At 39.0% G+C, this 24,205-nt stretch overlaps 1 protein-coding gene across 1 annotated transcript; it reads left to right on the top strand.

The window, feature by feature from the left end:
- Positions 1-950: 950 nt before the first annotated feature.
- Positions 951-23,623, top strand: lypla2 (lysophospholipase 2). Its single transcript, XM_004572708.5, has 10 exons — positions 951-1,044; positions 11,849-11,941; positions 13,479-13,510; positions 16,185-16,250; positions 16,512-16,559; positions 16,710-16,780; positions 18,131-18,204; positions 18,324-18,425; positions 18,593-18,763; positions 21,440-23,623. Exons 2-10 carry the CDS (start codon positions 11,864-11,866, stop codon positions 21,488-21,490), a joined length of 693 nt encoding a protein of 230 aa, XP_004572765.1. The 5' UTR covers positions 951-1,044; positions 11,849-11,863; the 3' UTR covers positions 21,491-23,623.
- The last annotated feature ends 582 nt before the right edge of the window (positions 23,624-24,205 follow it).

Here is a 24,205-nt window from a genome sequence, read left to right as displayed (position 1 = left end):
ATCATGGCACTCTTAGTAATAGTCTGCTAGTAAAAATAAATTGAGTCTTCAGTCACTCTGTGGGAGTCATTTACAGGAATGTGTGAGCTCGGTATGAATGGCCTTTTTGTAAAAAAAAAAAAACCCACCTTATTTTTAAAATGCTCCGATGAGCTCATTTTAGGTCAACAAGGAAAAAAGTGGCACATAAACAGTTCTTGCGATATGATATAAACTAACCTCTACATGTGTAAACTATAATAGAAGCAAATTAAATATATACATTTTTTAAAAAGCAATTTACATACAGGATTTTTTTTAAATTCTGAGAAGGAAATTCTTCCAGAAGGAAAATGCTCCATGTCACAAAGCTCAAATCATCTCAAACTGGTCGTTGAAGCATCACAATGAGTTCACTGTACTCAAACAGCCTACATAGTCACCAGATCTCAATAAAATAAAGCACCTTTGGGATGTGGTGAAACAGAGATTCATATCATTGATATGCAGCCAATAAATCTCATGGGAATGCTTTCCATGAAGAATTAAGGCAACTCTGAAGATAAAAGGGAGATTCAGCCTGGTACTAGCTATTCAAACACATCTAGAGCTTTAATGTTTTATTCTAGTGACTAGTGATTTTTGTTTTTTATAAAAATGATCGAAAACCATAGTTAATGAAATTGGAACATTTTAGAATATCTTTTATGGATACAGAAAAAAGTATATGTGTTAAATATAAGCATAGTCATTCAAAAAAGACGTTTGTGCAATAACGGTGTTAACAGTGGGCAGTTAGTAAAGCTATATATGCAGTTAATGGGATTATTTGTGAAGATTTTTTAACTCGAAGTAAAAATATAGAATCGCTCACATTTACTCCCTAATTTGGATATAATGTAAAACTGAAAAAAATTACATTAAAATAAGAATAATAAAAGCAAGAGTATGCGGACCACAGCGGGCGTGGTTACACGATGACGTCTCCACGCACTGTACCGCCCCTTGCTTGTGAGCGGCCAGTAGCGGAAGTTCCGCTCCGTCGTGAACTGGGACAGCAAAGCGGTGAGTGTATGAGTCTGTGTTAGCTAGCGGGCCGTGGGTGTAATTTTAAATCATTTATCCTTACTCGAATGGGACCTTAACGGGGTCCTTTTAGTGCTTAAAGGGTCTCCTAAAAACGGGCGGGGTTTGGGGTCTGAATTTGATTCGTAACGTTTGTCCGAAGTAACCAAAAACAGAGACACACCGGTTGGAGACAATACAGTTAATGTGTGTGTGTGTGTGTGCGCGCGCGCGACGTTAGCTAGTAGCAGCTGTACTCCCACTGTTCCCGGTTATTTTGTTTGTGTGTGTGTGTGTGTGGGGGGGGGGGTCGGCTAAACCTGGATTAAACCCGAGCGCATGGTCGGGAGTCAGGCAGTGTGTGTTTTTGGGGCAGCAGAGGCTTTGCGCTGCTGAATGCCATCACTACCGAGGATAAGGATGAGGCGCATATCAGTGCTAAGCTTCAGCCATTCATTGTCTCTTTCCTGTTCGACACCACCCGCTTCCTCTGCTTCACACACCCATATCAACTCATTTTATCCGATGCCGTGAGGCGTTCTACAAATTTCGCTTTGTCTTCTTTGACATCAGCTAGCCAGCCGAGCTGTAACCCTCCATCAGCAGGCGGGGAGCGGGGTTAGCTGCTGCTACTGCTGGTGGTGGAGGGGGAGTAGGATGGTGGTGTGTTTGGTGGTGGTGGGGGGGTGCCTGTCACTCACTGCCGCATATTATCCTGTTGTTTGCCAGCCATCCATAGCCACTGAGCTGAGTGCAGCAGCCTGCTGCTGCTGCTGCTGCTGTGTGTGTGTGTGTGTGTGTGTGTGTGTGTGTGTGTGTGTGTGTGTGTGTGTGTGTGTGTCTTTGACGTGCACACGCGCACACACTGCAGCACGCCTCTGGTTTTTGTGTTTGATTTAAATGTAATTGGAGTCACGCAGGATGGAGACTCGTGATGTCCAAACAGGCTACATTTTCTTTCTTTTTTTGGCCTGTTTTACCTAAAAGTAGTGGTGGGAGCTGCTGCTTTTCATTGAATATAGTTAATCATTCGGTCAGTCAACACTGGAGTAGTGCTTTTTCTAAGTGTCACTTCATCACATTACACCCTTTAAAATCAGGGAAAGATGAACTATAAATCGAGATACTATGATGTGATAATGCAGTGTGGTGTTACAGCATTAGTGGTTACATTTCCTGCCTGATTCAGTAACTTTTGAGTGTTCTGTATAGGCAAAAATAGCAAAATTACGGCACGAAGTTACAATGATTTTGATCAATAGTGAGGTCAAATTTCTTTAATATGATATCCAACGCGATTGATGGAAAATGTGTATTTATTATACTTTAAGAAGAACAAACAAGTCTTGTTAGCTCTTGAGACAAAGCTATTTTACAGACTAAAAAGACAGTTTTTATATTTTATGTAGATGTACCTTTTATATAGAAATACTTTTTTGCTACGAAAGATGTCTAAAAAATGTTTCTAATTTAACTGATTATGGTTTTTAATCATTTTTATTGAAAAATACATTTTAAAAATTATCAGAAGCAACTTTATTTATGCAATCTCTGCTGCTCCTTATTACAAACCTGTGGTTAGTGTTTGTTTCAATAAAAGTGGTAAAGAAAAATACTTTATTTATTTTAAAACGGAAAATATGTTTGAGAGTTTTATGTATTGCAATGTACTTGTGTTATTTTTAATTCCAAAAAAAAGAACAGATGGAGTGGTTATTAAAGGAAGAGTTTGATCAATAACACATTACTAGCAGTTTTACTTTTATCCTTCACTACCAGGTGTCTGCATCACACCAAATCTTAACAAACATGTTGTTTGTAGATGTGTTGTGTTTAAAATACTAATTCATCATCTCTTTGGACATCTGCCTCAAGGCTTCCACTGCAGCACGTGTTGTTATTGTATGTCTGTTATTCATGGTTCACTGTCGTGATTAGAAATGAAAAATTACAATCATAGCATTCAGTATAGAAAAACATGCATATATTATATGTGTGTGTGTTACAAAAAGTACCTTTATGCTATCCTCTCCATGTCGTTTATCAATTATTATAAAATACTCCGAAGTTATTGTGAAAAATTGCAGAAGTAGACTGATAACATTCATGGTACGAATTAAACGCATCACAATAGCACATATAAATTTACAGCGGGATCATAAATGACCGCGCTTGGTCACTTGAAGTGTTCTTAATAGCATTTTCTCACCTCTAATTTGTTTACTTGGGATGGGAGCAGGAAAAGTGCAGTTTTCTTGGACTACAGTACGAGGTGGGGAAGTTACTTCACTTGGTTCATTTTATGGCTAGTTGTTTCAGTTTGTGTACTCTATATATCTATGGTACTCAACAGGAAGGTATTTAGCTCAAAATTGCAGCATTGACCTCTTCACTATAACAAACCTGTCTGGAGTTCTTTCGAAACTGACTCAGACTACCCCCTCCAAGCTCCCTTCAGTGCGGTTACTGCACCTGAGTGTGATTACCGTGTTCACATCTGCTCACACGCACCACACCATGTGTGAAATAACAGTTTGATTTAAACAGATTGAACAGTGACACAAAATAAACGTGCTTTGAATTAAAGCATCTACTTCCTGGTGGGGAGTTAACGTTTAACGAGAGACAACATCAGAGGGAATTATTTCAAATTGTAATGGGGCACGGCAAATAATAAGAATTGTTCTTACGCGGTTAAAGTATCTAAGTAAGTAAATAAAGTATCCTTTATTTCTCTGACTGCAGTCCACTGTAGAATGGAGGGAAGCAGTTGTTTATGGTGTTTAGCTTAGCTTAAACTAACAGGTTAGAAACACTGCCACCAGTTTTTGAAAATACAATGAAAACCTGTTTGAAATTAAAAAGAAAAAACTGTTCAGAACCGGGAATGCTAGAATTTGCAGTCAAACAAAACTGTGAAAAAAGCAGCAGATCCTCATTATTTTGGAGATAGAACCAGAAAGACTTGAACTGATGTAAATCTGAAATGCAATTTGGGATAATTTTTAATTGAACATCAGGAAACAGATCTTCATTTCTGATGCTGAGGTGTTGGTCCTGGCTGTAAATCTTTGAGTACTGGAATGTTATCAGTGGTTTCAGTTTTAGTGTTTGTGAGCTTTAAACATATAATCAAGCTAAACATTTAGTGTAAAGGCAAAAGATTGGCCCCTGGAGCACATGATTTGTAAAATTTCCGGCATATTTTAGATGCCGTTCTTCTCGTCATTCCATAACTGGTTACCATTTGTGGCATGATGCATAAATATGAACGTTTTGGCTGCTTTGTTTTACATAATTATTGAGTAAAGTGAGAGATTTTTGATGATGGAAACTGCAGAGTTAAATAAAACGAGGCTTGTTTCATTTTTTTTAAGACGCAGCTTGAATTGGACTTGATGGTGGTACACTATTTTTAACCAGCAGCCTCCTCCAGAAGCACATAGAGAGTGAGTGAGCCGTTGTTTCTTGGAGCCTACTTTGAAAGCCCACACAATGCTTTGTGCTGGGTCTCTGGGTTATGGGTCATTGTAAATCTGCTGAACAATAACAGGTAGAAAAAAACTGTATAACGGAGATTAATTGTTTCTTTGCTTATGCTACCATGTTTCCTGAGCTCGTCCTACTTGTTTGAACAGATTGTCCGATTGTACCTGCACTCCTCCGTTTATCTTCTTATCATCTTTCTTTCTTTCACTTCTGCATTCATGCTGCCCACTCTATGTCTCTGCCTGTTCCCTGTCAGCGTCTGGAGTGCAGCTAAATTCAATTTGTTAATGCTGGATTAGTATTTATTTAAAGCAAGCTCTTTAATTGGATTCTTGTGTGTTTCTTAAAAAAAAAAGAGCAATTCCTACTCAGTTTAAAATCTTTTGCAGAAAAAACTCAGAAATGAGGTCTGTTTTCCATTTTTACTTAACCAGGAGAACAAGTTTATAAGACAAGGTGAACAATTTTGTATTTGTATTTATAGGTTGCGACATTTTCATGTTTGAGCAGCCAAAATATTATGTAAAATAGCACAATAAAATTAAATACAGTAAGCTCATTTTAAATTGTACAGAAGAGATAATGATAAATAATATATATATACCGTATTTCCCGGACTACAAAGCGCACCTAAATATTAGCCGCACAAGCTAAAATCAGGGGAAAATCCTGTTTTGTACATACATTAGCCGCACCTGACCAAAAGCCGCAGGTGTTTCAATGTTGACTTATCATATGTAAGAGAATATGCACAAAGGGAATTGTCAGGAAAGAGATGGCTGTTTGGAGACATCACTTTTATTAATATTTTGAAAAACAAGTTATGGGTACATATTTGCACATGTAGTACATAACAGTAGCCTACAGCACACCAGAAAAATAGATTCGGACTACCTTTTAGGCTCAGGTGCAGTGACACAGCTTTAACAAGAAGAAAAGTCAGTCATTCACCATCTTTCTCTTCTTCCTGCGCACTAAAACCACCAAAGTCCTCTTCTCCAGTGTCGGATACAAACAGGCTCAGGGTGGCTTCGTCATCCACTCTTCTTCTCTCCTTCGTTGTCACCAGTGTTGGTCAAGTTACTTGAAAAAAGTAATCAGTAACTAATTACTGATTACTCCCCCCAAAAAGTAATCCCGTTACTTTACTGATTACTTATTTTCAAAAGTAATTAATTACTTAGTTACTTAGTTACTTAGTTACTTTTTAAAAACACGATTTACAACCTGAAGAGGTGATAAAGTGATAGATCTTTCAGCCCAATTCTACTTTTTCTACATAATCCATCATACAAAATGTAATCAAATGGAAAAGTCTCTTTTTTTAACTTGTTTTATCAGTTTTAATCTTTTAACTTTATGCATCAAGCAAAACATTTAATTATATGCAACATTCTCTGACTTGAATAAATTAGTTTAACATTTAAACCTATTTTCTACACATTCCAGCACATAAAATAAAATATTTTTTGTGTTTTCACTCACTCTTTCAAACAGATGCAAGTAAAACACAGCAGAAAATAAAGTCAAAGACTCAGCGGTCCTTTTGCTCTATTTTCACCTGTAAAGCAGGAGCAGGGTAGGCGGAGGGTTACCCTGGTGTAGGTGTGCTGCGGTCAGTTGAAGAATCCGCGCGAGTGTCTCTGTGAGTTTCCCATCACGTCGTAGCTACTCGGTACTTGCTCGGAAGTTTAGGGGTTTTTTTCGCTGTAAAAAGAAGTTTTCTTCCCACGCACGATGGACGCTAATGTTTTTGTCACTTTTTATGGAATCAAACTCAAAGTAAGGTCAGTACTTCCACACTTTAAACGCTGCACGCTCATACTCTCTCCCGCACTCGATATATTATCCATTGTTGATCTGCACACAGCTGTTGTCACCAATGTCGCACTTGCTTACGTCACTGTCATGAGACATTCTCGCAAAAAAAATCACGGTTTTAGTAACGCAGTAACGCAGCGTTCCTACGGGAAAGTAACGGTAATCTAATTACCGATTTTGCAATAGTAATCCCTTACTTTACTCGTTACTTGAAAAAAGTAATCAGATTACAGTAACGCGTTACAAGTAACGCGTTACTGCCCATCTCTGGTTGTCACTTTTAAAACCAAAGAAATCCTCATTGTCAGTGTCAGAGTCCTCCTCTCCATCATGCAGCAGTCCAGCCCTTCAAAATCCGTTGGTGATCGTGGATGTTTTCACACTTTTCCACGCTGTCAGAATCCACCGGTGGAGTTGGGCATAACTTGCTTTTTGGGCATAACTTGCAAGTTTATCGCCGCTCATCATCCACGCCTCCCGCTGAATGCGTAGCGCTACTTTGAAGTTTGTTTTTCACGCTACTTCGTACGGCACTACGTTGCCTGGCGGACGGACATGTGACTAACATACCACTCTTGAACCCCGATCCTTCCGCCAGGCAACGTAGTGCCGTACAACAGCGGAACACACAAAACAAATCGTCTTACGATATGACAAAAATCACGGACAATCCATAGAAAAGCCGCACCTGACTAAAAGCCGCAGGGTTCAAAGCTTGTGCAAAAAGTAGCGGCTTATAGCCCGACATTTACGGTATATATCCAGAGGAATGATGTATATAATAGAATTGAAACAAAATGTAAAAAATTGCTCAGGTATTTTTAGATGTTCTTCTAGTATCATGATTTTAAAGTTAACTACTGAAGAGAGGTCCTTCAAATTTTTAGGGTAAATATCTGGTCTGTGAAATTGGACTACAGGAGTGGAGCTCATGTTAAGATGGAATGATGGATGCTTGAAGTTCCTGAAATATTTGAACACCCGATCACTGATAGCAGATTTTGTGGTCTGTAAAAACCTCACTTTGGCTTTTAGAGAATATTTTATTCAGTTTCTTACATACAAGTCACATACTATTATTTAAAATGGTCAGGTGAATGGTTTCACACATATGAAGGCATGAATATGAGGGGGAAAAAAATCATTTTTATTTATCTTCAGTGTAGGGACTTTGTGGGAAGTTATGCTTCAGATGAATGTCTACATCATAGCTACGTCATAACTGCAAACCCATCTGAAACCCCTCTGCCGTAACCTGACCTGCAACTCTCTAGAAATGTAAAGTAAATGTCACATTGACGCAGACCAAAACTATTGTGAGTGGCCTGTTCAGTACTGTCAATTCCCCCAATAATAATAATAATAATGACTCCAAAATGATGGCAATTCCTTGAGCGGGATTGCTGAAGCTACCAGAAATGGTGTGATGGAAATGTACAAGGAATCTGAAAAACTTGAGGGATAAATATGAAACATAGAAGGGGAATGAAGTCCCAGCATTTTGTTTCTATTGACTGTCGCTGCATAAAAACACAACCACAAGGTAGCTGACACATAATGTGCTACCACATGCGTTGGCCGCTTACAAATACTTCATTACTACACTGCACTTTTTAGAGTCCATATTCGTGAAGCAGTTAAATTAGTTTTACATAGAATTTCATAAGAATATTGAATAAAATGGCTGCTCAAAAATAATGTTAGTGGTATTTTTAGATATTTTTCTCTCTTTATCCCTTGAGAAAACTGATGATAGATACCTGAATATTTTTTTTTGAAATTCCCATCAAGAAGTTTATTTTTACCCTGGATTTTTTTCAGATAGTTTGATGAAGCAGCATGGAATGACCTAGAAGAAAGGAGCTTAATTACACTGAAAAATTCAGAAATAAAATTTGGGATTTTAGTCAAATGGCTTCCAACCTCGAGATCAAGACGATTTTAACCTGTCCATCAAAATCTATCAGTTATCTAACTTGTGCCTTTTTTAATGAAATATTAAATACTTATATTCCTTAGAGTTCCAAATATTTATTTAAGTTAAATGTGTTTAGATAGAAAAATGTAATTCTTTGATGTTTATAAGTTGTAAGGAATCAGTTATTAATCTGGTGGTCTTTTAGCATAAATAGCTCACTGAACATATTATTTTGTATATTCAGATTTTGAGAGCTGAGCAGCAATATTCTTTTAGTTTTTAACAAGTTGTTTGGATGTAGAAGTACCTTTTTTTTTCATGCATATTCACTCTGTGCAGAAAAAGCAGCACAATTTGTTGGAAAACACAAAATGTTAACTTTACAACAAATTTTCACTCTTTGCCCTGCTAATCCTGTTTACCATTAAAAAAAAAAAAAGGCTATTTCCTGCAGCTTGCCCATTCATTATTAATCTAGTACTCATTTATCAGTTGATGCAAAAACGAACAGACTTCTATTGTCCACACTTCGGATTTCACATATTTCGGCTGCAGATATGACCTTCAGCTAATGATTTGTCACCTGGTACTGACAGCACGTGCAGCATTTAGCTGCTTGATCTCAACATCTGTGAAATTTTAACAGCCGAGGCGCTGAAGGTTTATACATTAACCTTTGTGCTTCCATATTTCTTTGTCTCCTTGTTGCCCATTTACCAATTGGACAGTTTGCTGTCTGACCCACCCGTCCCGTCTCCCATATCCTGTCCAACAACATCAGGATGTTAGAGGCTTTTACTGCTGGACTTTACTGTAAAACAACAACCTGATCTCCTGCCTGTTATTGACGGCTGAATCGCGCCAGTCAGCGGTCCATTTTACAGTCAAGAGAGGGCATTTAGTTTATTTGATGAGTCTATTCAGTTGCTGACTACAGAAACCTGCATGGCACAAATGCTTTTTTTTTTTTACTGACTGCTTTACCTTCACCAGCAGCTCCATTATGTGTTTGCATGTGTGAGCGATATGTTGACCTTTGTTGTTCCCGTGTGACAAATGAATGGCTGCACTGATAATGAGGTTTTTATAACTGACACAGAGAGCTGTTGGATGTCACCGCTGATGTCCAAATAACATCCAGTCCTTCTGAGCTACACGCAAGTAACTCTCGACATGCATCTGCACAGCCCCTGGTTTGAATAGGCTGTGCTCTATTTAAATATTTGAATACATCCTGGGGAGGTGAACATTTGATATTGAATGAGCAGTGAGGCTTAGAGAAGGAGAAATGTAATGAACTTCATAATCCAGTGTAAATATAGCTCTACCAGCATGATTTCCATATATTGGCCCGTGTTCTTTATAATACAGTACACCCAACTCGGTGTTTTTAGTGATGTTCCTGGCTACTGATTTACTGGTCAGTTAAACAGGAGAAGAAAATAAGAGTAATAGATGAGTCTGAAAATAAGAAAGCATTCCAAAAGGAGGCTAAATTAACCCCAGTGTGGCAGGCCAAGTTCAGATATGTCTGTACAGATAATGTGTGTTTATTTAAGCGCCTTTTCAAATCATTAAATATGTTTTTCAGTTATCAGATCATATTTGAAAGTCTCATAAATTGCTTGATGTCAGATTAGTTAAACTGGTTAACCTTAGCAATGCTACCTTACATGCTGCTAGTAGCAGCATGTGCTACTAGCAGCATGTCTGTACATCTGTTTACTCTGTCACAGCTGATGTAAAGAAAACTTACAGAAAAACCAATGTTACTTAAAAAACATTGAAACAGTCGGCGGCTGCCAGATGATTTCATTGAATTTTGTTTACAATCTGCAACCGGCTGGAACTTGCGGTGACTAAATGGTTGCTCGCAGGTTTGAGGGCATTGCACACTCACGACCACTTGCGATTGCACAGGTCACCTGATAGGAGTCAACCTTTGTGCAGTGGTTACAGTCACAGTCTGACTTGGTTTGCAAATCATTACTAATTTATAACCGTTGTAAATTAAGAAAATATGAAAAAGTAGTTTAACCATGTGAGATCTAAGAGATTTATGCTTCTGCGCTATGTCTGTTGTAGGTTGGTCATAGCTGCAAACAGCTTTTTGTTGCTGAGTAGCGGGCAGAACTGTTCTGGTCGTGCGCATCTCTAATTTTATTGCCAAATAAATTTACAGTTGCACGTTATATTAATGGAACTATTTTAAGTTCACAGGACTCATGCAGCACAGTTTGCTCTTAAAATAAGTTTGTGATCATTGCATTTATTGTTGGCTTCTCCACCTGTGACGATATCACAGCCTAGTAACCATTAATGCTGACACTCATGAATGCATGTATCAATGGCAACACTCATAAAAAAACACACATCAACAAACAGAAAGCTGTCTCTCCCTCTCTGTAATCTGAAAACATCTGAGCTTCAATAGTGATTTATCATTGAAATCGTAGCAAAGACTGACAGTATCATACGCTCGCACCTTTCATCTCAGCCGAGCCTCCCAGGGTACAAAATCTGAGAGCCGCGCAACAAGTATAAACTGAGCTCTGAGTGGACATTGTAAGAAATAACTGAATACAATAAATAACTGAATAAATAAATTCAATAAATAACTGAATCTTCATCTGGTTCCTCTTAGTTTTTCCACATTCAGCCAGGTAAAATAAATCCTGCTGCAGTAAATCAAAGAAACCAATCAGCATGGTTTAAACACCTCGCTTTGGTGGAGTGTGGTATACCGTGGGTAATGTCAGTATGAAGGCTGCGTGTATTAAAGCTGACAGTGATTCAGACCTCTGCCTCTGATTAAATTAACTATTAAGTTAACCTGGTTCATCTTGATAAATTTTTGTCAACTTGGTTCTAGAGAACATGTCCGAGTCCAAAGTTTAAGCCCTCCTCCTTTGTAATTTTTGTCTTCTGCAAAGCCATCCAATATGCCAGATCATGAGTAGTTTCAAGCCCCTGGGGCACATTCAAGATCCACAAGGAGGCTGTTGGATGACAATGACAAAGATAGAAAGAGAAAGTAAAAGCAAGAACTGTTCCAAATATAAATGAAACAGAAAAACTAGAATATGAGTGAAGAAGCTACTTTCTGGTGCTCCCTTATTCGTGAGAGGTCACCATAACACCATCAAACTGATGATCTTTTGCTTGTTAGGCGAATATGAAAATGTTATATTATTAAACCAGTTTGATTTGAGATTAGAGCTGATTCTGTTGGAGTAAAGGAGCTGTGTGATATCCAGTGATTTCTAGTATTAAAAACATGTATCCTCCAGAAAAAGCTCCGGAAGATTAGTGTCATGACTCAACTTCCTTCTCTGCTACAGGAATAAAAGAAGCTGCCATGAACTTTGAGCGGATTTTACAGTTTTGATCTGCTGTGTAAAAAGTCTTAGAGTTAACGCGAAGGACTGAAAACTGTGAAAATGCTTAAATTATCTCAAAATGTGTGAATGTTAAATGAAGCATTTTGTTTAGCTTGAAGTCGCTTCTCACTGTGCAATCTGCAGGCAGCTGAAATCTTTTTTTTTTTTTTTTTTCTGTTCTCGTTTTTGTCTCCAGCACCTCTTACAGTGTATGTGTGGCAACAACATGTCTGTGCCGCTGCTCGCCGAGGCTGTGACGGTGTCTGGGGTGGAGAAGGAGACCGCGGCGGTGAGTGAAAGCACAAAACCTAATATAACTTTATTTACCTCAAACGCTGCTGGAGTGTTTTTTGTGGCCTTAATCAAACAGTGCTTTTAATTTTGACTTTGGCTGCTTGGGCAACTCTGCCCAACTAGAAACAGAAAAACAGGTGAGACAAAGACTATGAGGTACTCAAAGCTGTCACTTGTGACACGAAGTTTGGCGTAAGACCGAATGGAAATTGTTTCCGAGCGGCACTTCACACTTCTGTGAAGTATGGTGAACCTTGGTGTCACATCTGTGCTGTGGAAACATTCAGGCTAACAAGACAGGTGTAATTTAAATAGAAAAAAAAACAAAAAAAAAAAAACCCATAACAGTCGCAGAAAAAATGGTGTTTATATACTTACCTAAAAGCAGAACAAGCTCCCGATTAAGTGTGGTTTTGTCATTTAATTTTTTTTTTGTTTTTAGGATCACATTAAAATGTTATTTTTAAAACTTTCATTTATTTTACACACCTGACTAAATAATAAGCCACCTACACAAAGACCCACAAATCAATACTAGCCCTCAGAGGGTCCTGGGGACATGTCCTTGGGATCACGAATGTCAGTTTGCTTTATATCTGACAGCACGAAAAAAACTAAAATGCATGCAAATCTGTGTTGCTGCCAATTATTGACCCATCTGAGGGCCTAATAAAAACAATAATCAAACATTTCTTGAAATGTAGTTAGAACAAATATAGAACTGGCGGGTGCTGGCGCCTATCCCAGCTACCATAGGGCGAGAGGCAGGGTACACACTGGATGGGTCACCAGTCTGTTGCAGGGCTAACACATAGAGACACAGATAGAGATACAAATTTCCACCCAGCACTGTGATCAATATCAAGAAATTGGACTTTTTGTACTTCTGTAGCCGTGCCAGTCCTGTTTTATGGCTCACCTGTAGCTTCACCTGCAGCAGCACATGTAACGAGTGTTACAGCAGAGTAATCAGGCCCATTGTGTCAACACTCAGCTGGATCTCAGAGTGAAAATTAAACAAGTCTCTTATCAGGCTGTTACTGGATACTGTGCAGGGTTTTGTTAAACATCAGGATCAAAGCTGACTGTTCCAGCTCTGAACCCTACATGGAAGAAAAGTGTTTTGATCTGCGCAAAGAGCCAATTCTCTGACTTCTAGCAAACAAACATCGAGTTGCCAGTCTTCTGAACTGTCATTATGTGTGGAAACTCGCAGTGAGAGTAGATCTTGGCAGGAATGTAAGACTGGCACCTGGTTTTCTTCTGCAAACTTGTAGCTGTAGCACTCTGTGTCCAGAAGGCTGGTAAATTGTATTGAAGATCAAAGAGGGTTGTTTTTTTTTTTCTTCATCTGTGAAGTGCAAGATGGACTTGAACATACTGTCCAGATCACAGGAAGAAAAGTTTCTGTTACCAATCAGTACTGGGAACAGATAAGGCCTCTGTGTCTGCATTTAGAAGGAAGTGTTTCCCATTTATTTGTGAAGCCTGTGTAAGAGAAAATAATTCTGCTGTCTCCATCTGTGCTGCAGGTGATCTTCCTTCATGGTTTGGGAGACTCAGGGTGAGTAACTTTATTTCTGTTTTCTGTGAGGTGCAGTTAAAAAGTTCAGTTCCAGTTTGCAGTTAAAACGTTTCTGATCATACCTTGAAGGATATCTTCTTGTGCACCTTTGGGCCGCTTTTTTTTTTTTTGTAGATCGCCCTGTTGGAGTTTTGTCTGACCACTCGTATTTTTACCTCTTTTGTCAAAACAGTCATTTACCAAGATTTGTATTTTGAGCCAAATCTGAGGGAGCTGCTTTTGGTGAATAGAACAGGTGATGAGCAGAGCCTCAAATGCCATCACCTACAGACCACATCATTTCTGGTTAAAGGTTTCCCTCGCACAGCTCAAAATGTTACAGGGACAAATTCAGAGTGTATGGTGGAGGAAAAACCCAAAAGCATTCATGTAGCAACATAAAGGCATAAAGTATGCTAGGGTGCGCTTGGGTCAGAGAGATGCAGTTTTCATTATCGAATGGTGAGTGTTAGGCTCTCTTAGTGCGGATTCATCTCTGGAGACAATACACAACAGTGCAGCAATTGTGAATACAACCTACAGGCATACATCAAGCAAGCTGCAATTATAATGCCTGCTTTAACCCCACAACACTAACGTCCAGTTTTGTAACACTATCACTAATGCTGGGTATATTTTTATCCGATATAATATACCCAATAAAACAAAGAAATGACGAAACTGTCCACTCACTCCTGGGACACATTAGCCTTGTCAAGTAAAGGTGCATTCTCACTGAATCTCTGACATCTGTGGGAAAAGTTTTAAAAACAAAAGACCAGCTGACTATAAATGTTTTACCATATGAATTTCCCTTGGAAATTACCACTAAGTAATTTTTATTCAACACTTGATGAAAATCACGCGACATTAGTGTTCTAGGGTTAAGAGGCGTCCACACAGGAAACAGCTAGCAGTAACATGGCAACAATGTAGAAAGTCTGCGATATTCAGCGATTTCATGTGATGCCAGGAAAACACAAAGCGAGTCTGCAGTTTCTCAACTTCAAGGCGAGTGATTGAAGTGACTACCACTGAGAGCAAAGATTACCACTGATTGACATACCGTATTATAGGGTAGTAAATATATTAGAGCCTGAACTATCTGCTAGCAACCACCTGTCAGCTGCAAACCAATTTGCAAGTGAATTGCTTTCTCTGTGGACGCCTGTTCAGGCACGGACACTGTGAGCTCTGTAGGATTTACTGGTCACCCTGCATTCCTGCTCTCACCTGTGGACACAAACTGAGTCAAGCAAAAAGAATCGAATTGCAGATACAAGTACTTTTCTCCAAAAGGCTGTCTGGATTCTCTCTTAGAGGTAGGATGAAGAGCTCCACTATTCAAGAAGGGCTCACAGTAAGAGCCAGTTGAGGTGGTTTGGGTATCTGACCAGGATTCCTTCTGGGCACTGCAGGCTCTTCAGCTGAAACCTGCTGTGTTGTGGTTCAGCTCATCACCAAGACTCTTGATATGTGGATAATAGTTAAAACGTTTTGCATTTCCATTTATGGAGTATAACTGGAACAGTTTTCCAGTGGACTTGCAACAAGGTTCAAGCATTATTCAGTTCAAAGAATTTCCAAAACCTGCTTTTGGAGAAATTTGAAAACGATGCCTGATAGTATATATATATTTATGTTAATCATTATGTCTGTACATAGACATAGACAGGGAAGTGGGTGTGCCGATGATCATGGTAAACCAACAGAGTGTTGAGCATGGTGTAGGGATTAATATTTATGTACCTGCTCCTTCCTACTCCAAGTCGGACATTATGATTGAGTTGGTATTTCATGTCACATAGATTTTGTTGATTTTGTATGCACACATATATCTGTGTATATGTATATGCAGATATGTGTGTTAATATAGGTTATCATCATTATCACACACAAACCATGTCACTTTGAAAGAGAAGCTGAGGTCTGTGATGAAGTGGTCAAAACAGGATTTCCAGGGAGCGATCTAAAAATGGGAGCCAGGCTGAAAGCAGGCCAGAGATGGAAGAGAAGATGAACTGATTCTTAAAAGCTGCCCAAACCTTTTGGATCACACTTTAAGCAGCACCTAATTGATTTTTTTCCCTTGTAATTATAGTTCACATAATTTGAGTTATTTCCCTTTTTTTGTTTAAATGTTTGTTTCATTGGGCTGAATGTGAGCAAAAAATTCACAGGAGAAACATTCCTACATGTACAAATCATTACATAAACAGCACAGTAGCAGAGGGTGGTGATGCAGAGTTAATGACAATAATTAATTTTAAAATCCTGCATTTGGCTCTTGCTGCTTTTGCACTTGACTTTAATAACATGCATTTAGTGGCCTTTAGTCATGTGTAATTGGTGCCAACATTCATGTGGTTGAATTTCATAAAGCAGCACTTACAACATTATGAATGTCTAATTTAAAAAACGACTTAAATCAGTACATGATGACAGCTTGTCCTCAGTACAGTTTTAGTGCTCCTCTGTAATGGAGATGAAAAATCATTTCACACATGCTGATCGTTGTACATCAAGAGAAATAATTTTCTACACGCGTTACTTCAGCGTAGAAGTGACTTTCATGGACTTGGTTGTAATGCTTTTGGGGTGGATGTGCTGCATATTAGTGGTTTTACTGTTGCTTGATTAGGAACAAAGAGCTGCTCTCTCTGTTTTCTGTCAGGCATGGGTGGGCGGATACTTTGACTGGGATCCGGCTGCCTCACGTCAAGTTTATCTGCCCCCACGCGTAAGTCTTTTTTTCTCATGTCACGATTTGATTTATGCCTCTAAGAATTTTGTTTGTCGGGACTTATGTGGATTGATTTAAAAAAAAAAAAAAAAAAAAAGACTTGTAGGCAAATAAATGCTCTGTAATGTTTATTTGGTGCGTTTTAAGCCAAATTTTTGCCAGTCATTCAAGTCGTTTGGAGTTAATAATGTGTTACTGTAACGTAGCTCCTGGCTGCTGTTTTCCCATCATGTTTTCATTGCCTCTCCTCCGCTGCAGGCCCCCCATTCCCGTTACACTCAACATGAAGTCGATGATGCCCGCGTGGTGAGTTGGCGTGATGAAAGAGGCGGCCTTTTAGCTCAACACTGGATGCCATTGTTTCCCTGGAAACCACAATAGCCTCCCATATTGCCATTGACAATACTGCAATTGTATCCATTCATTTTCCTTATGCTGGGCTTTACTTGTGTGCAGGTTTGACCTCATGGGTCTCAGCCCCGACTCTCCAGAGGACGAATCTGGAATCAAGAAGGCAGCAGAAAACAGTGAGTTTAATGTGTTTAAATATCGAACAAGGGCCACGTGTGTGGGTTGATAATAGCAGGGAAGCACTAATACGCTGTCATTAAACGGTGATTGGAAAGCTTCCAGACTGCTGCAGCTTCAGTCTGGTTTTACATCCCTCTATTTAGTGGTTAGTATCTTCTCTTGTATGCACCTTAACTCCTTGAAGCTTAAGCTAAAGAGGGTGCTTACACCATTAAATATATAAATGTGAAATACTTAAAGTGCACCTATTATACTGCTTTCCAGCTCTACTGCAATACATTTCTGTCACTAATAGCTCAATATAATCCCTTTTTTATGTGATATTGGGCCTTGGTGGAGCCTTTTAGATCACTCTGAAATTAGCTGTTTTTAGCTCCTCCACATTTAAGACAAATTTCTTCTGATTGGCTGCCACTCACAAGCAGAATGTTTGAGCACCAGGAAGGCAGCGGCTCTGTAGGCACAGCTAGAGCTGCATGCCTGAGATGACCCTATAAATTATCCCCTCTTTATGACATTATTAACAGCCAAGCTTCCAAAATAAGTCTGTGAATCTGAAAATTTTTAGTGCAACTTCAGGGCAAAATGTTTGATGGATGGATTGTTCTTGTTCATAGGCACAAATTGTCCCACCAGAGATTTGGGTCTCCTCCCAGCCTCCAGATTTGAGACTGGAGAATCTTTAGAAATGCTTTAAATTCTTATATCATAAATCCCTCTGCTGTTAAATAGATCAAAAACTCTGCTAAAAATTTAAGGTTTAAACCCCCCCACCACCACCACCACCACCTGCAATTTTTCTAATCATTTAATGAACATTTAAGAATACAGCACTTTGAGTCAACTGTAGTTGTGATTTGGTGCTGTGTAAATAAAATTTAATTCAATTGTAAGACTATGAGAGGCTTGATTATACTTGATTGTAAGATTAATGTTATGTAGGCGATTTAAAACGGATGTTCTTGACACTGATTAGTTAGTTTGTGAAAAATGTTCAGTCTTTGCGTATGTACTTGTCTGTAAAAAACAAACAAACAAAAAATAAACTTCAAAGAGAAAATCTCTAAAAGTGTGTGCTGTTATCCTCTTATTTAGACTGTTATAAAATGTCACTGCTGTGTATGAAGACTGTCTTCACCCTCTTCAGAGCAGCTATAAAAACTTTTTTCTTTGAATATCCACATGCCAAGTATGGATTACATTTTTTAAGCCAGCTGCAAAGTTGACAGGAAGTCAAGTGGAACATTTTTGTTGGAAATTTGCCACATAAGACTTATTTCTTCCTTCTTCTACGCTACCCACCCCTTTGTTTGGCTTCACTAACGGGTTATTCTTGCTTCTCACAGTCAAGGCCATAATCGAGCACGAGGCCAGAAATGGGATCCCTCCAAACCGTATAATACTTGGCGGTTTCTCTCAGGTGGTTTTTTTTTGTCTTGGTGCTACATGTTGTGAATTGCATTTACATTATTATATATACAAGATCAATATCGTAAATGCATCTATTAAAGGTTGTCTGCTTCCTGTGTTGCTCCTCAGGGTGGGGCCTTGTCCTTGTATACCGCCTTGACCTGCCAGCACCAGTTGGCTGGTGTTGTGGCCCTCAGCTGCTGGCTTCCACTTCACAGGAGTTTCCCATCGGTACAGTCACAGTTTCACTGCAGAGGAGAAACATCCTTCCCTGCCTGCTCCTCTTTTCAACACAATGCTGATACCTTCATATGATTTTTAACATGTCACCCTGCCAGAAGGTTTTAGTGAGAAAGCTACGCTCAAAGCTAAATTCTACTTCTATGTCTGTCCCACAGGCGTCAAGCGGCAATAAGAACCTCCCAATCCTGCAGTGCCACGGTGAGATGGACGCCATGATTCCCGTGCAGTTTGGTGCCATGACGGCAGAAAAACTGAAATCCATAGTCAACCCTCAAATGATTACCTTTAAAACCTTCCCAGGGCTCCCTCACAGCTCCTGTCCTCAGGTACTGTTGTTCACAAATCACACTGATAACTTCTTCTAAAAAGCTTGTTTTACTTCTTTCAAGGTTGAATCAAATATTTAGCTAATTTACATTTTTGTGACATCCTGATTACATTCACCAAAACAAAAGCATTGCATCATCCAACTGGGTGAATTAGGCAATGTTAATTAAACCTTTAAATGAAGGTTTTTCTCTTGAAATAAAGATAAGGAAATTTTTATTTCAAGAGAAAAATCTTGAAGACAATTACCAGGCCTCTGGAGAACTTCAAGATAGTTTGAGGATGTAATTTAGCCATTTAAATCAGCTGTATTAGATCAAGGATGCATCTAAAACCTGCAGGACACCAGCCCTTGAGACCTCGAGTTCCCCCACCCCTGATTTAGAGGATAAACTCTAAACAAGGGTTGTTGTTTTTTGTTTTTTTTTTCCATGATGCACTCTTCCAGCTCAAACTTTGCAGGTAGATCAAAACAGAACCGCTTGGGTCTCTGGTACAATTTTTATTACCCGTGATTTTTAATGTTTCAGATTTGCTTCTAAAGCTGTTCTTTCAAATGTAGATGTCTCTAAAACGCTGTGATTTTAACAGCTTGACACTTGAATCAAAAGAAAAGTCTTAAAGAAGGTTTGCAAATCAAACATTTATACACATATATACAGAGGTGGGACCAAGTCATTGTTTTGCAAGTCTCAAGTAAGTCTCAAGTCTTTATCCTCAAGTCTCAAGTCAAGTCTCAAGTAATGTCAGGCAAGTCAGAGTCGAGTCTCAAGTCACTGGTGTAAAAGTCCGAGTCAAGTCACAAGTCTGAAACTTTGAATTTCAAGTCCTTTCGAGTCTTTAAAAAAAAACAAATGAAAAAAGAATGTTGCAGTTATGCTAAATGTAAATATTAGACCATGTAATTTTAAATCTGTGTTTTTCTCAACACATACAAAATAGTGAACTTAGAAAATATACACAAATTGTAAAATTGCACCTCTTTAAAATGCAGCTCAATTAAACTTAGCTCCAAGAATAATTTTCACCGACAGTTCTGAGATAAGCTGCATGTTATTCTTGGATGCGGTTGTAGGACCGGCTTTAAAATCGCATGACAAAAATATCATACACATTAAAAAAAAACTGTATCACCAACGTAGCCTGGAAAACATTTGCTAGTTAGATGAAGTCAGCTATCTCATCTTAGCATATTTATATGCATATTTATAATTACACGGTTCTTGGAGTGAGTGCATGCACTCATGAAGTTTAGTAACTTCCGGTCACTGCAACAAGCCCAGGTACAGTTTACCGACGGATGGGTGCAGGACCTTGAAATGCACCGTGTAGAACGAAAGACCATCGTACGTATCATAAGTTTACCAGTCTCACAAATCGTCTTCATAAATACACATTCGTTAACCGTTTATTAATAGGACCTTTGAGCTCAACGGTAATTAATTAGTAGTGGAAATAATTTCTGGTAGCATCACAGAAATGTAGCAGTGACAACAATACTGTATGCTGTAATCGTACTGGGCAATTAGTGATACAAAAACCCTGTTTTATCCTGTGAATAAAAGTATATGTTTTTGTCAATGTACCATAATAACAGAAGCGAAACGCAATATTGTGTCAGGACAATTCACTATTTATGCACAATAAATAAAGGAGCATAGCGCAACAATTTCTGTTCAGCACCAGACTTGCTTGTAACCTATATCACCAATTATGTTAAGAAAAATGACGCATTAACTACAACAGCAGACTAACCTGTGAGCTGGAGTGTTCTAGGACGTTATATTTGATCTTTGAATGGCTGCAATCCAGTCGCCTCTTTGTTACTTCGGAAACATGGCTCGAACAATTTCTCTTCAACGAAGTAATCCGATAACAACCGATCTCTTTACCCGTCGGCTTCCCGTGGCTCTCATGCGACCGGCTATTGCAGTTAATAATACAACAGCTTCTTGACATTTTTGTGTTTCTTTTTATTGCTGTATAACTGATTTTAATTGAAAGCCTGCGTGCGCTAGTACCGCTTGCCACGAGTTCCCAGAATCCTTTGCGGTTCTACCCGTGAATGACGTCACATTTTCAATCTCTATATAATATGCATGTTAAATTTTATGTTTGGGGTGAAATATCAAGTCTTTTCCAGTAAACCGGTTCAAGTCCAATTCAAGTCCCAAGTCATTGGTGTAAAAGTCCAAGTCAAGTCACAAGTCTTAGAACATTTTTTCAAGTCAAGTCTAAAGTCATAAAATTAATGACTCGAGTCTGACTCGAGTCCAAGTCATGTGACTCGAGTCCACACCTCTGCATATATATGCAGAAAAACAGGGTTGTAGGAGTTTACAGAACGTCCTTCTCTCAATAATGAAGTCTGTGGGCTATATACGAGTCTCCAGCACAGCTTGTTAAGCTTCCTAGTGTCACGGGCTTTGATGTTGTTAGCCCAGCAGATGGCTAGAAAGAAAACTGCACTAGCAACAGAAAAAGTGCAACATTTTGCTGCACACATTTTTCTTGAAAAACCCTAAGTTTCCTGATGAAGTAGAGTCTGCTCTCTCCATTTGTGTGAACAGCCTCAGCGTTACATTTCCAGTCCAGCCTGTTTTTCAGCTGAGATGAGTCCTGAATCATCTGTTCAGCTTCTCCACTGTACCAACATTTGGTCTGCTCTCTTGCAGGAGATGGCAGCTGTAAAGGAATTTATCGAGAAGCTTTTGCCCCGGATCTGACCTCACCTCATCCCCACTGTGACCCCCTTTGAGACACTGACCTTTCACCCCTTTTCTGCCATTCTCCCACAGGAAACAGCCATGAGCACCCCCTCCCACACACATCCACGAGACAGCAAACATACACGAACACGCACATATTTAGTAACGATGATAACGATGATTTGACCCACACTGCTAAACCAACCAAATCTTCTCCTGCGGTCCAGCAACACTCATACTGTTAACAGATTTGTCAAACACACTGATTTGAAGTGCTTGCATTCACACGTCTTAGCCTTCGGAGGGAGAAACACTGAAAACTCAAACATTAAATTCCTGTTTGGCTTCTGTTTTACAACTTCTGTCTGTTGCCTCATTCTCATTTCCCCTCATTTTTACATCATTTAGCTTCTCACTCATTGCTACACTTATCCTTCTGGCATTGCTGTGTGACTTTGTAAATCAAGAAAATCAAGATTAACACAGAGCAAATAAGCAGGTTGGTACTCGCCTGCAAACACACCGCTGTTTAAAGGTGCAGTCAGACCAGATTATGCATCCTAATTCTTTTTCCTGCAGTTTGACGTGCCTTCTTAGCTTCACAGGTGGAGTCACGTGAAACTTTAATATGTGATTGCTCTCAAGGTGCATGAGTTTGAGGGGAAAAAAGGTGGATTTGGCTTCTTATTCATTCTTGCTTTATGACTACAGCCTAAAAGTTGGGTGCATGAACCTAAGCAGTAGAAACACAAATAAAATGCAGCATAATCTACAAGCTTGTAGAGGCCTGCCATGTAATTGCCCCATTTGTTTATGCTTGCAATCCTACCCGCCCTGTCTCCTGAACCCTTCTGTTATCTGGTCTGACTGCAGCTTCACTCCAGTGTTGGGTACCCAACAGAGTTTGACTCGGGGATAGTGAGCGCCAACCCATCCTTTCCAATCATGACTGCGGCCTGTCCAGGTCTTGCATCGTTAACAGCAATGGCTCTTTTTACTAAATCTTGCACACAAGGCTGCCATGCTGCTTCTTTCCTCTTTTTTTTAAATAAATGTGATCAAACATCATGGAAGTATATGATCAGAGTCCAACAGAAATAAAGCTAATCAGTGGATACTCGTGCTACCCTGTGCTGTTTCTTTCAAAGCGTGCACACCTGCAGGTTGATCTGCTTTCTATGTATCTGTATGTGAAAGTACCTCAGTTTGTTCCTTTAGGCCTAAAGGCGAATGACTGATGATGGCTGCAGACCTGCACAGACTGCACACCATGACTGGTTTCAGCAGCGGTTCACCCCCACTAACAGCCGCCTCCTCTTCATGAATTCCTGTTGATTTCCACTATTTATTTTCTTTAAACCTCTGGTAAAACACACTTCCTCTACATTTTCTTCCATAACACCAACACAGTCTCGCTCCCTCCTTTGGGTCCCCACTAATAAAATATGGAAAGGTCAGCAACACTATTATATTCCACTTTAGAAAATAATGGCTATACAAAGGGAGCACTTTGGCAAGAAAATGGTCCAACATAATTGAAGGGTGAAAAAAAATCAAAGTTAATCTTTGAATAACTTGTGATCTTTGGACATAGGAGTGTAACTCTGAGGAGTCGTGTGTGTGCTTAAACATATATATATATCAGGTGTTTTACAGTTTTTCCTTTGTGAATATTGATTTTGCTCTCTTCTTAATTTCCTGTTCTGCTGTATCACTGTTCCCAACCTGGTTTTAAAAACAAAAAACCAGTAGAGAAGGATGAAAGGCATCTGTTTTGATTGTTGTTCACAACTCGATGAATGTGTCTCCTCTCCTCGACTCCTTGTGTATTTTTCTTATTTTTTTGCTCTAATTAGGTCCATTATTTTCTCTTTGATGTGTTTGCCATTTTTTCTTTCATCATTCCACTTGTTCCTCTCGTCTCGTGTCTTTTCTCCTGGGTTGTGTTGTTGTGGTTTGTTTTATTTTTTACTTTTTTTTTTTTCTTTTTTTTAATGTTGTTTTGTCACTGTTGTCATCTCATCCTTTTTTGTGTTGGTTTATAATGATGAGCATTAAGGAAACGTGTTCAGGTGAGGCTGAGGTGGTCTCTCCTCTTTTTTTTTTTTTCCAAAACACCTGTATGCGTAATAATAAAAAAAGAAAAAAGTCCGTCTGAGTTGAGCGTCACTCATTTTTCTAATGTGTATCTGCAGATTCATACACACTCATTCATGGGGTTTCCATATTTTTACTCTCTAATAATAATCTAATCTAATATCTAATAATACTTTAATGGTCGTGGGCAGCGTTTCAAACACTTGATTATTTTGAATGTTTCTATGATATGACGTAGACAACATCAAAGACTTTTATTGATAAATAAGTCACATCTACGCCGAGTCAGCATTAACCTTTGCTGACATGCAGCACATCAGCTTCTGGGTCGAATATTGATTGATGGTGATCCATTCCTGCCCTATCGGTGCTTGAACTTGATCATAGTTTGTGGGCGTCTTCGTCCACTTGCTTTTTAAGGATTAACCATGGATTTGCAATCCGATTAACATGTGAGGAATGTAGCCTTGGATTCAAAATCTGAATTTGATGATTTTGCAGCCACTTAGTTACAAAGTTTGTTTTTTTACTCCATCATGGTGAAAAATGGAGAGAAATTACACCTTGATCCTTGGTAAAAGCTGGTCTTTGAGGATGTTTTAAGTCTTGTCAGTCTGTCAAAGGTGTCTCCTTTTG

This window comes from Maylandia zebra, linkage group LG22 (assembly GCF_041146795.1).
Source record: "Maylandia zebra isolate NMK-2024a linkage group LG22, Mzebra_GT3a, whole genome shotgun sequence".
Lineage (NCBI taxonomy): Eukaryota > Metazoa > Chordata > Actinopteri > Cichliformes > Cichlidae > Maylandia > Maylandia zebra.
This window is presented reverse-complemented; position numbering and strand designations above follow the sequence as displayed.